The sequence below is a fragment of the Tiliqua scincoides genome, chromosome 7 (assembly GCF_035046505.1).
Source record: "Tiliqua scincoides isolate rTilSci1 chromosome 7, rTilSci1.hap2, whole genome shotgun sequence".
Lineage (NCBI taxonomy): Eukaryota > Metazoa > Chordata > Lepidosauria > Squamata > Scincidae > Tiliqua > Tiliqua scincoides.
Genome location: NC_089827.1, coordinates 61,426,957 through 61,440,494, shown reverse-complemented (window position 1 = coordinate 61,440,494; position 13,538 = coordinate 61,426,957). Strand labels below are relative to the sequence as shown.

Genomic DNA, 13,538 nt, shown 5'->3' with positions numbered 1-13,538 from the left:
CTTCTGAGTGAGCCTCTCATGTTTCATGCAATTACAATAATTTATTCTTGACTCAGGCGGAGTATCAAGCCTTTTGCAGATTTGCAGTGAGTTTTAAAAATAAATCTAGTCACATTATGTTGCATGTATCACTTCAGTTGTTTGGGACATAAGCCAGCTTCTAGAGATTGGGGTTAAGGAGACCTGTTCGCTCTGAGCAATATTGAATGTGCCAGGATTTCTCTCACCTCCTTTTGTAGCATCTGCTGCTAATAACATTTTATTGAGTGATAACTCTCAATGAGGTGCTGTAGTTTTGTAGGAACATAGTTTTGACACAGCCCTTACCCAGCAGTCTATTAGACAGGCAAACAGGGACAGAGGGTTGAGATCATGCATTGCTATGGGTACAGAATAAAGTTGGAGAGAGTCAGGTGGCAGTGCAGGAATAAGTAACGAGATAATAGACTTGTTCTGACTTAGATAGAAAAGTGAATTGTGGAGGTGGATGTTTGCTCCAGGAGGATTCTTCCAGTGTACAAATAATAATGTGTCATCTTAACTATAAACTGGGCCAAAGTGCATATATAGATGATTATTCTACAGCAGGTGCATGAAACATCAGTATAAAGCAGGGGTGGCCAAACTTGCTTTACGTAAGAGCCACATGTGCTAAACTTCAGATGTTTGACAACTGTAAAAGAAATATTTGAGAGCCGCAATTTAAGAAGCATTTAAATTCTTTAATATATTTATTCACCATGAACATTAAACTTCTGTTTTAATCCAGTGGACTCTCAGGTTATACCTTGTAAATAATTATAAAGCTTGAAAATGGGCACAATCCTAACCCCTTAGTGCTTTCCAGCACTGGCATAGCTGTGCCAATGGGACATGTGCTGCATCCTGCAGTTGGGTGTCACTCACGGAGGCCTCCTCAAAGTAAGGGTTTGTTTGTTACCTTACCTCAGAGCTGCATTGCCCTTATGTCAGTGCTAGAAAGCCAAGAGGCTCGCGCTGTATCCAGTGTAGGATAGTGGCCAGAAGCGGCTTAGCCAGAGGCAAGGGGAAACTTTTCTCCTAACCCCTGGGTAAGGGCCACTGGCCCCTATGGTTCTCCTTGGACTTGCGCCACCTCTGGAGGTGGCGCATGTCAGAGAAGAGTGGAGCGACTTGAAGCTGCTCCGTTCTCCCTGAGAATGGGGGTTGGGATCCGGCATAACTGCTGAACCCCAGCCCCGCCTCCCTCTCCCTGTCCACCTGCTCTGGGGCCACCCACTGCCAGCTCTCCCCTCACCCAGGAACGCCTCCCTCCCACCTTCTCCCCACCTCCCCCTGCCGGGCTGACGCAAGCCTCAGAGAGGAAGCCAGCGTGAAGGCTTGCATCAGCCTCTGCAGGCCGGTGCTTCTTGGAGAGCCGGGCTGGCTTCCTCTCAAGGAGGCACAAACGTACCTTATGGCATGTTTGCATCCCTCCTGGGCTGGAGCAAGGGACTTGTGCTAGCCCAAATCATTTCTAGGATTGAGCCCTTATTTACCTTTTATATTAGTTGTGATACAAAAAGGAGTTCAGCTAGCATATTTCCAAGAGCCACACATTATATGTCAAAGAGCTGCAGGATGATAATCAGGGAATGCAGTCATTCTTTCTTTTTGATTTACCCCAGTGTATTAGTAGTGGATTCTGTGTCCAATGGACTGAGTTTAAGACCTTAATGCAGGTGATTGTCTTTCTGTGATTTGGTTTAAGGAGACATTTCTTTACACATGCCTCTGGACATAAAGATGGTATAATGTCTTCTACATTTTTACATTATTATAGGCAGTGCTTTTTTTGTAAAAGAAAAGGTGCAGGAACTCACAACTTGTTAATCATTTATTTATTTATTTATTTATTTATAAACCATTTTTTATTGGAGAAATAAAATATTTTTTATGTGCTTCCCCCCTAAAGATGAACTTACTTCTGAGTAGACATGCATAGGATTGGGCTGTCAGTCTCCACATCCCCTTCCCCCTAGCTACTTTTTCTACACATGGGGAAAAATACTGTACAGGTGCACTTGTAGCGTGTAGTATGTAGTGTGACACTACTTCGAGGAGAGGAAGCAGTGAATGGATTCCGAAAAATGGCTTACATGAGTTCCATGTAGTAAAATTACTCTAAGCAACTGTGGAGTAAGAACAAAAAAGGAATTCTTACACGAGAGGGGTCCTTAGGTGCACATAGAAACAGCTATGTTTGCAAACAAGCGATTAAATATGGTTTAATTCAGGTATCAGAATACTCTGTGTCTTTGGGAAGGCACTTGGCATGCAATTGCATGTTCTCTGCTGCCCTGAGCAGCTGCTGTGCATTGCTGGAGAGGAGCTGCAAATGCTGGCTGGTGGAGGGCATGCTTGTGAGGGAAGGATGAGGAGGATCTCTGGCAAGGCTGGACAGCACGTTGTACACACGTAGAATCCCTTTTCACCTGCCCTTAGCATGTGAAAACGGGTGCAGATATATATCTCTGCCAGGATTAAGAGCCCAATCCTAGGTATGTCTACTCTGAAGTAAGTCTCCTTCTAGTCAATGGAGCTTACTCCCAGGAAAGTGCCTAGGATTGCAGCCTAAGAGTCCAATCCTATGCGTGTCTACTCAGAAGTCCATTTTAGTGAATGGGGCTTACTGTGGATAGGATGGCGGCCTCAGGGCCCAATCCTGTGCCTGTCTCTTCAGAAGTCAGTCCCAGTAAAGGCAGTGGGGCTTCCTCCCAGGAAAGTGTGGAGAGGACTGCAGCCTCCGAGCCCTTCCTCTGCCTGTCTACTCAGGCTGCAAGGCTATGACACTTTCCCGGGAGTAAACCCCTTTGAACACAATGGAATTTACTTCTGAGTAGACATGCATAGGCTTGGGCTCTCAGGCTGCAAGGCTATGCACCCTTTCCCAGGAGCAAGCCCCATTGAGCACAATGAGACTTACTTCTGAGTAGACACGCCTAGGCTCGTGCTGCAGATTGGCACGGGGGCTGCACCAGCTAGCTTCCTTCTCCTCCTCCTCCGCCAAGCCAGTACCTGAGTGTTCCGTGGGTGCCGCAGCCCATCTCCCTGACTGGCTGGCTGTCCATCTTCCTCCTCGGTATCGGCGTGTGTCCCCGCGCCCTCCACCGGCTTGGAAGCTGCGCAGGGAAGCGGAGCGCGGGGGGAGGGGAGGTGGGCTGGGCTTAGGCGAGAGCTTGGGGATGGGGCAGGAGGGGGTCGTTGTGCGGTCAGGCAGAGGCCAGGTGCCCGCCCACCCTGCACCCCCCAGCACCTACCCAGTGAAGGCCTCTGTTTTGCTCCCCCCTGGAATGCCTCCGAAGGGGAGGGGCCCCTGCAAAAAGGTGCTGGAACTCCGTCCCCCCGCATTCCATTAGAAAAAAAGCCCTGATTATAGGTAGGCAGAAACCTCTCACATTCTGTGGTACCCAGGACTATTCTGCTTATATAATACCTTCCTTATGAGGAAAGGCTACGGTGTTTGGGCCTCTTCAGCCTAGAAAAGAGACGCCTGAGGGGGGACATGACTGAGACATACAAAATTATGCATGGGAAGGATAAAGTGGATAGAGAGATGCTCTTTACACTCTCACATAACACCAGAACCAGGGGACATCCACTAAAATTGAGTTGGGAGAGTTAGGACAGACAAAAGAAAATATTTCTTTACTTGGCGTGTGGTTGGTCTGTGGAACTCCTTGCCATAGGATGTGGTGACGGCATCTGGCCTGGACACCTTTAAAAGGGGATTGGACAAGTTTCTGGAGGAAAAATCCATTACGGGTTACAAGCCATGATGTGTATGTGCAACCTTTGTTTCACATACAAAGAAGATGTTTCAGACCTCATTGATAAATTAAAGATCAATAAGTCACCGGGCCCTGATGGCATCCACCCAAGGGTTATTAAGGAATTGAAGAATGAAGTTGCAGATCTCTTGACTAAGGTATGCAACTTGTCCCTCAAAACGGCCACGGTGCCAGAAGATTGGAGGATAGCAAATGTCACGCCTATTTTTAAAAAGGGAAAGAGGGGGGACCCGGGAAACTATAGGCCGGTCAGCCTAACATCCATACCGGGTAAGATGGTGGAATGCCTCATCAAAGATAGCATCTCAAAACACATAGACGAACAGGCCTTGCTGAGGGAGAGTCAGCATGGTTTCTGTAAGGGTAAGTCTTACCTCACGAACCTTATAGAATTCTTTGAAAAGGTCAACAGGCATGTGGATGCGGGAGAACCCGTGAACATTATATATCTGGACTTTCAGAAGGCATTTGACATGGTCCCTCACCAAAAGCTACTGAAAAAACTCCACCATCAGGGAATTAGAGGACAGGTCCTCTCGTGGATTGAGAACTGGTTGGAGGCCAGGAAGCAGAGAGTGGGTGTCAATGGGCAATTTTCACAATGGAGAGAGGTGAAAAGCGGTGTGCCCCAAGGATCTGTCCTGGGACCGGTGTTTTTCAACCTCTTCATAAATGACCTGGAGACAGGGTTGAGCAGTGAAGTGGCTAAGTTTGCAGACGACACCAAACTTTTCTGAGTGGTAAAGACCAGAAGTGATTGTGAGGAGCTCCAGAAGGATCTCTCCAGACTGGCAGAATGGGCAGCAAAATGGCAGATGCGCTTCAATGTCAGTAAGTGTAAAGTCATGCACATTGGGGCAAAAAATCAAAACTTCACATATAGGCTGATGGGTTCTGAGCTGTCTGTGACAGATCAGGAGAGAGATCTTGGGGTGCTGGTGGACAGGTCGATGAAAGTGTCGACCCAATGTGCGGCGGCAGTGAAGAAGGCCAATTCTATGCTTGGGATCATTAGGAAGGGTATTGAGAACAAAACGGCTAGTATTATAATGCCGTTGTATAAATCTATGGTAAGGCCACACCTGGAGTATTGTGTTCAGTTCTGGTTGCCGCATCTCAAAAAAGACATAGTGGAAATGGAAAAGGTGCAAAAGAGAGCGACTAAGATGATTACGGGACTGGGGCACCTTCCTTATGAGGAAAGGCTACGGCGTTTGGGCCTCTTCAGCCTAGAAAAGAGACGCCTGGGGGGGACATGATTGAGACATACAAAATTATGCAGGGAATGGACAGAGTGGATAGGGAGATGCTCTTTACACTCTCACATAATACCAGAACCAGGGGACATCCACTAAAATTGAGTGTTGGGCGGGTTAGGACAGACAAAAGAAAATATTTCTTTACTCAGCGTGTGGTTTGTCTGTGGAACTCCTTGCCACAGGATGTGGTGCTGTCGTCTAGCCTAGACGCCTTTAAAAGGGGATTGGACAAGTTTCTGGAGGAAAAATCCATTATGGGGTACAAGCCATGATGTGTATGCGCAACCTCCTGATTTTAGGAATGGGTTAAGTCAGAATGCCAGATGTAGGGGAGGGCACCAGGATGAGGTCTCTTGTTATCTGGTGTGCTCCCTGGGGCATTTGGTGGGCCGCTGTGAGATACAGGAAGCTGGACTAGATGGGCCTATGGCCTGATCCAGTGGGGCTGTTCTTATGTTCTTATGTTCTAACCTTCTGATTTTAGAAATGGGTTATGTCAGAATGCCAGATGCAAGGGAGGGCACAAGGATGAGGTCTCTTGTTATCTGGTGTGCTCCCTGGGGCATTTGGTGGGCCGCTGTGAGATACAGGAAGCTGGACTAGATGGACCTATGGCCTGATCCAGTGCGGCTGTTCTTATGTTCTTATAAGCCTGCAACCACAGGTAGGAAGGGGGGGGGCAACCTAAACAAAGCCACTCTGGGAGAGAGTCTTCAGCAACAAAGAACTATTCCAAAGCATGGCAGGAAATATATTTTCCTGGGTCAGGATTGCACCCCATAAGACACATTTTTATTCATTAACTTTTAAAATTCTGTTCTTCACAACTTCTGAGTAAGTGCACTATAAACAACATACCAGTAAACAACCTACCACTGGCAGTCCAGTTTCATTCATTTATGATGTATTTGTTCAGTTGAAACTCATACAGTTGATTGATGAAGATTTAATGGAGCAACAACCTTAGTAAAACTGTCTTTGGTACAGCGTGGCTTTTGGTTGAGCCTTGTGTGCACAGGTTGCGCAAAGGGAAGGAAGGCAACAAATGGTAGAGATCCCTCTTTGGTTTGGTATGTGTGCAGTGCTTTGTTGGTTCTATCTGGTTTCTATATAGGTGTGAAACTGGAGATCATTTTACTTCAAGGAAGGAATATCTTACACAGTATGGCCTGAGTGTGAAAAGAAGGCTCTGGAAGCATAACCTTCAGTTCCACCAGTCTCTTATCTCAGTAGTTGTAAATGTGACCATTCCCAGGTGCTTTTCTCCCACAGTTTTAGAATTGCCACCAAGGACAGTTGGTGAGTCACCTTTCCAAGCTCAAAGCAGAACACATGGCAGGAAGAACAGTTGTCAGGGCAAGCAGAATCTCTGTGTCGCAGGGGTTCCTTATGTTGCTCCTCAGCTGGGTCTTCCTGTTGGGATATTCTGAGAAGGGATCTGCATCAGAAGGTAAGAGATCAACGTCCTGTGTTTCAGGCAAAGAGAGTGGATAACTGTAAGTCATATAGATCAGCATGCAGAGAAAGAGAACTCATCCAGGTGGCAGTGTATTGTGCTCCAGGCTGGGTACTTCAACTCTCTCAGCCAAGAATATGATAAGTGACCTGCCCTTAAGGAGAGGCAGAAGTACATTTCCCCCTGGATAATCTACCTTTCTGAAACTGAGTCAATCTTGCAGGCTGCTCTCTCAGCTATGTGGGCTGGTGGGGTCAGCGTGGATCAAGTTACTTCTTACTCCTGTACCATATAGAATAGAATCCTTGATCCCACCCTTCCCATAAAGTGGTATGTGTGGCTGTGCTCTGAGGTTAGAGATGTGAATGAGTTCAACAGCACTTCTCTCAGTCTGGATTACTGAGAATTTTTCTTACTTACATAGTCTGCTCTTCACCTCCCATGTGGTCGACCCAAAGAAGCTTACAAACTCTGCAAAGGATAACGTTCAATTGCATAAAATAAGGAGGATTCATGACCACATAGCAGTCTTCGTTAAAAAGCTATCTTTTACAAGCCCCTGTGAATAAGAGAGCCTCAATTCTTCTGAAATGTCTGTAATGGCAGGCTGAGGTAAGCCGTCTTTGCAGAGTTCCATATCTGAAGTACCTCAATCAAGAAGGGTTGGCTTTGTGCCCTAACTGATCTTGCCTGAAAAACTGATCTTGCCTGAAAAACACAGAATATTGGTGGTGACAGAATAAAGGAGGAAGGGGGAGTAGTTCCCACAGGGCATGTGAGGCCCAGACAATGTTCAGTACAAATCTGTGAAAAGAGAAATTTCCTGGCAGGCAAGAGATCTGCCGATTTACACATTCCAAGAAATGGGTGTGGACTGTGAGTTTGTGTAGATTTTGGCCCTGAGAAGATATTGTCCATGCCTTCCTCCCTTTACCCTCAGGCACCGCTGAAGATGTGAGGAAACCTGTGCTTTTGGAGGATGTTGCGGCCACAGCAGCATTTATCAGAGCAACGGAGGTGGTTGTCATTGGATTCTTTCAGGTCTGTTGAAATTGCTTGGCTGCCACTTATTCCAGTTTTCATTGGACAGGCCTCTCACAGCACGCTGTTATTCCTCTGCACAACAAGGGGAACTGTACAAGCCAGTGCTTCTCAAACTGTGGGTCAGGACCCACAGGGTTACAAACCAATTTCAGGGTGGGTTCCCATTCATTTCAATATTTGATGGTACCATGGTATGTGACTGCATCTGGGGAAATGTTACACATCTGTGCTTTGAACAGGCTACTCTGCATGTTTTTAACAATGATAGTCAATGGGACTTACTCCTGGGTAAGTGTGAGTAGGATTGCAGCCTAGGATTGTTAAAAATTGTCCTGCTTGATGATGTCACTTCCAGTCATGACATCACTTCCAGGTCCTGACAGATACTCATTCTAAAAAGTGGGTCCCAGTACTAAAAGTTAGAGAACCACTGGCCTAATGGATCATTTTCTTACTGCAAAGCAGCATTGGGAAGGAGCAATTTGAAATGAAAATGTGCAGTGGGAATGATACTTTAACCCTCTTCTAATCGACTGCTTGATTTGCATAATTGTTAAGTGATTTGTATAATATGCAATATTATGGAAATTGGACCAAGCCAATTGGGGAAACTGGAATATGGTGATATTCATATTCATGCTAAAACAATAGCAATTTTCATCTCTGGCAAATGGTTGCTATATGTATCCAGTGGCATAATTAGAATGCAGAACTATGTATTAGTGCCACCTAGATCCATGAAAGATCATTGTGGATCTCACGTACAACCAACAGTCTGAGTTCCAAAAATAATATTGATCCACAAATAATTCTAGGTTCACAAAGTTTCTCTCTGAAGGCTGTTTCTTATATTCAATATGAGTGTATTATTGGAAATCTGGATCTTGAAAGAACAAAGACTCAGGGCCAAATGCTATCCAATTTTCCAGCGCCAGTACAACCGTGCCTCACTGGAGCCCGATATGGAGGTTCATAAGTCTCCACTGGCAAAATAGCCGGTGCAGACTTGAGAAGCTCCATGGTGGGGCCTGCCCCTGGGGGAATCTCTGGCAGCTTCCCTGTGCGATACAGCAATCACCATTTCAGCGCTGCTGTACCTCCAGGCACTGGGAAGCTTAGTCTTGGGCTGCCTGAAGTCTAATAAGTAATGAAAGGACTACGCATGTGAGTTTTAATTCAGATCTGTTTTCCTGGATCCTCTTGAGGCAGTATCTACCACTCAAAATACCAACAGCCTGCAGCTACGATGGCCTGAAGAGTCTGCAGAGTGCACAATTACTTTTCCTCTAGGATGCTGTGTTGCATTTGTGAAAAACATTCCTGTCTCTATAAATATTCTGTATATATCTGAAGCCAAGTTTTCAAAGGTCTGGAATTTGGTCAGGCTAGATGAGACCCAGTTCTTTCACAGAATGCCCCAAAGTATCTAATTCCCTAGTTTACTGGCTTGTTTTCATTCCACAATTCTGCTTCCTCTCCAGAACCAGCTGTACAAAAAACAGGTCACAAAAATTTTGTTTAAAATTAGACACTCCCCCTCCCGCGCAATCTTTTCAGTTATTTCTCCTTCCTTCTCCCCCTAACTGAACCAAGTTGGCCGGGGACTTTGTTTTTCAAATCCATGTTCTGGAAGGAACTTCAATCCTTAAGAATTTTTTGCTTGATCAGAGGCGATTTCATGAATTGTATGTATCCTTCACGGACCAGCTGTCATTGACATTTCTGGTATAAAAAGTATCAAGAGCCAAATGTTCCTAAAATAGTTGTGAATTTGCATATTTCCAGTCTTGTTCCAGAGAGGCATTCTGTCAAACACATATACTGTATATATTGGTTTGTTCTTAAAATATATGAAATGTTTTCATACTTTTCACTAAAGACAAATAATATATTGTTATTTAGAACATTTACACAGCACTGGAAAAAAGTTGTTTATTTTTTTCACCCCAGAGTGATTAAGGGCCAAATCCTATCCAATTTTCCAGTGCTGGTGCAGCTGTGCCAATGGGGCATGCACTACAACCTGTGGTGGGGAGGCAGTCACAGAGCCTCTCAAGGTATGAGAACATTTGTTCCTTTACCTTGGGGCTGCATTGTAGCTGCACGGGTGCTGGAAAGCTGGATTGGATTGGGCCCTCACATGGGATAGGAGTAAGAAAATGGTTCTGAGTCCCAAAGGGGCTCCCAATCTTAACGGTAACAACAAAAACTCAAGAGACACAGCTGGCAATAGCTACGGAGAAGGATACAGTGCTGGGATGAAAAGGGATAGTTGTTCTCCTGTTAAATATAAGAAAGCCACTGTTTTAAAGGTGCCTTTTTGCTCCATTTCCACATAGCTTTATGTTGAGAGCTTATAGATGCTGGAGGAGTTGGAGGGTGGAATTCGGAAATGGGCAGCTCAATCCTATTGAAGGTGGCTTGCACAATATCCTGTAAGGGAATTTAGGAGTCTGCAGGTCTCCTTGAGGTAAGGGAACATTTCGCTCCTTGCCCTGGGAAAGCCCCAGCTGCTGCAATGGGTCAAGTCAGACCTGTGCCTGCTAATTCACTGGTGCAAGTCTAAGGGGAGAGCGGCGGGGAGTCTCATGAAGGGGAATAGGGTATGGCTTGTGCCAATGCCACCAATCCCAACCCCTCCTAGGCCGAATCTGCCCACCTTGCCCTCCCCCCATTATCCCCTGCCCCTTCACGTCCTTGTGCTGGGCATACCTGCTGAGGCAGACATTGAGGTCCTCAGTGGTGCTGGTGCGATGGCACTGTCTCAAAGTGCTTTATGGTGCTTTTGCAACAGGCTGTGCCAGTGGAGCCTGCTCTCCACCAGCACAAGAGGAGCTTAACATTGTGCCAAAAGAGTCAGGTTTACTTAATTAACATATTGATAGGCTTCTTTCAATGGTAGAGGTTGTCACCACCCTCCATTTTTCTCCTCCTTTTCAGTATCCATGAAATTATTCTTAAATTTGATCAGTAGATCCTGTATGCTGTGCTTGGTAACAAGCTAGTCGAAAATGATACCTTTTCCTGGATTAGTTTAGTGTGCAAGCTACATTCCATGGAAAAAAGGATTACATTAGATAAAAAGGGTCTAATTAGAATTAGAGTTTATGGTGGATGGGTCTCTCCTTGGCTACTGTCCATGTTGAGCAATTATGGCTAAGCACCTATTTACCAGGTGCAATAGACAAACAGCATGGGATAGTTATCTTACATCATCAGCTTTACTGGTGAACTTCTCAGGTGTCAGGCTGACCACTCAGAGAGACAGTGTGCTGGACTAGGTGGATTCTTGGCATGATCCTTTTCATCTCTTCCGCATGCGCTTAGTGTGGGGGCATCATTTCAGCTTTCAGTAAGGGGGAAAGGCGGAGACTTCAAGGCAAGATTCTCAGCGTGGCTTAGTGTGCCATGCTCTTTATATATGCAGGATGAAATTTCCAAGACAGCAGTGTATTTTTAAGGGGATTTGTAGGTGCATTTTTAAACTCATAAACTACAGCAATGTGAGCAACTTAGATCTGCCTTGTTCCTGGGTCCACAAGAAACAAACTATCCCACCTTGCAAGTTCACCCCTGTGCTGCTCTTCACAGATATGCAGACCACATGTACAAGGAATTGCCAAGGAATTGCCTGTGAGACTGGTATGCTTACTCATTACTAGATCCCCTCGTGGGTAGATGCTGTACCATATCATTTGAAGTAGCATGCTTACTTGCTATGAGATCTACGCAGTCCATAAGTCAAGCAGTAACTTATGCTTGTTTGCAGGTATGCAAGCCTTCCAACTTCACACCATCAAACAGATATTGCCTGTTGGAAGAATTCTATACAACTTGCAAGCTTCCTCACTCCTACACCAGTTTGACCAATATAAGAAGTCATTTTATTGGTGTTTTTTTTTCTTGTTTTATAAAGCTGCAACAGCAACTATGTAGTACACAAGATAAACAACCATGCCCATCCCTGACCCATGACCTGCCCCTGCTTGTTCCTTTACCTTCCTACCCCACAGCTGCTGTTCTATGGGAACAGTTTTTCACCCTGAAGTGGTCTATTTGTTTACCCACCAGTCCTGCCTGTTCTAACAAGGTGGATTCTGCTTTTGCTTTGGAGTGGGTAGGAAAGGAGGAGGATGAATAAATGGTATCCAGCATTGTTAAAACAGAATCAAATGCTGTCCTCCAGTCAGGGGGTATCATCTATGAGAGAGACTATGAGGAACACACGGCCAGCAGCATTAAGGGGAATAATAAAAGCTTCTTCAAATATGTTAGAAGCAGGAATCCCGCCAGAGAAGCGGTTGGCCCTCTGGATGGTGAGGGAGGGAAAGGGGAGATAAAAGGAGACTTAGAGATGGCAGAGAAATTAAATGAGTTCTTTGCATCTGTCTTCACGGCAGAAGACCTCGGGCAGATACTGCTGCCCGAACGGACCCTCCTGACCCAGGAATTAAGTCAGACAGGTTAAAAGAGAAGATGTTTCAGACCTCATTGATAAATTAAAGATCAGTAAGTCACCGGGCCCTGATGGCATCCACCCAAGAGTTATTAAGGAATTGAAGAATGAAGTTGCTGAGCTCTTGACTAAAATATGCAACTTGTCCCTCAAAACGGCCACGGTGCCAGAAGATTGGAGGATAGCAAATGTTACGCCGATCTTTAAAAAGGGAAAGAGGGGGGACCCGGGAAACTATAGGCCGGTCAGCCTAACATCTATACCGGGTAAGATGGTGGAATGCCTCATCAAAGATAGCATCTCAAAACACATAGACGAACAGGCCTTGCTGAGGGAGAATCAGCATGGCTTCTGTAAGGGTAAGTCTTGCCTCACAAACCTTATAGAATTCTTTGGAAAGGTCAACAGGCATGTGGATGTGGGAGAACCTGTAGACATTATATAACTGGACTTTCAGAAGGTGTTCGACATGGTCCCTCACCAAAGGCTACTGAAAAAACTCCACAGTCAGGGAATTAGAGGACAGGTCCTCTCATGGATTGAGAACTGGTTGAAGACCAGGAAACAGAGAGTGGGTGTCAATGGGCAATTTTCACAATTGGCACCTCTCTAATGCCTTTAAAAGGGGATTGGGCAAGTTTCTGGAGGAAAAATCCATTAAGGGTTACAAGCCATGATGTGTATGTGCAACCTCCTGATTTTAGAAATGGGCTATGTCAGATGCAAGGGAGAGCACCAGGATGCAGGTCTCTTGTTATCAGGTGTGCTCCCTGGGACATTTGGTGGGGCCGCTGTGAGATACAGGAAGCTGGACTAGATGGGCCTATGGCCTGATCCAGGGGGCTGTTCTTAAGTTCTTATCTGCAGTGGCAGGGCTGCCAAGAAGAGGCCCTCGTTGTATCTGTTTACAAAAACCTGTTTACAAAAGCAGCTATGCTGGCAGAAATGTATTGCTCATCCCCTTCTACAACATAGCATAAATAGTCTGACAGCTACATTGGTATATTGAGGGGAACCCAAAGTGAAGTTTTCTGTGGATATGTATTCATTCATTTGGGAAGTGGGATGGGGCCCCTGCATGGACAGAAATGACCACCAGATGTCAGCATTCTTATTCTCCTGAGTTCCAGTGGAAAGCACAAAGGTCTGGAGAAAAGCTGAAGCATAAATATCTCCTGCCTTTAGCGTTCCTTTCTTGGCTTTCAGTTACTTTTTTCCCCTTCTGTACTCAGTGCACCTCTGTAGTATGCAGCAAAGGTTTAATAACCATTACCTCTCCCCAGGGACTCCTCGGAGCTATAGAACTACAAGGAGAGAGCTGAGGATGATTTTCAGAGAGCTTTCAACACCTTTAACGCATTCCAATTTCCATGATTCTTTAGGATAGCAGTTCTCAAAGCTTTCAGTCTCCAAAGTCCTTTGCATTCCTCAACAGAGTCTCAAGGAGTCCCACCAGTACATGCATGGAATCTTGCGGAGTCCCAGAGCCAAGAGTGGTGCGGTGACAAGCAGAT

At 45.6% G+C, this 13,538-nt stretch overlaps 1 protein-coding gene across 1 annotated transcript in view; it reads left to right on the top strand.

The window, feature by feature from the left end:
- The first annotated feature begins 6,400 nt into the window (after positions 1-6,400).
- ERP27 (endoplasmic reticulum protein 27) overlaps positions 6,401-13,538 on the top strand; it is a 28,575-nt gene continuing 21,437 nt past the window's right edge. Inside the window, exons 1-2 of the mRNA XM_066634483.1 lie at positions 6,401-6,518; positions 7,465-7,565. Of these exons, the coding sequence (XP_066490580.1) occupies positions 6,401-6,518; positions 7,465-7,565 (219 nt within the window). The remainder of the gene's footprint in view (positions 6,519-7,464; positions 7,566-13,538) is intronic.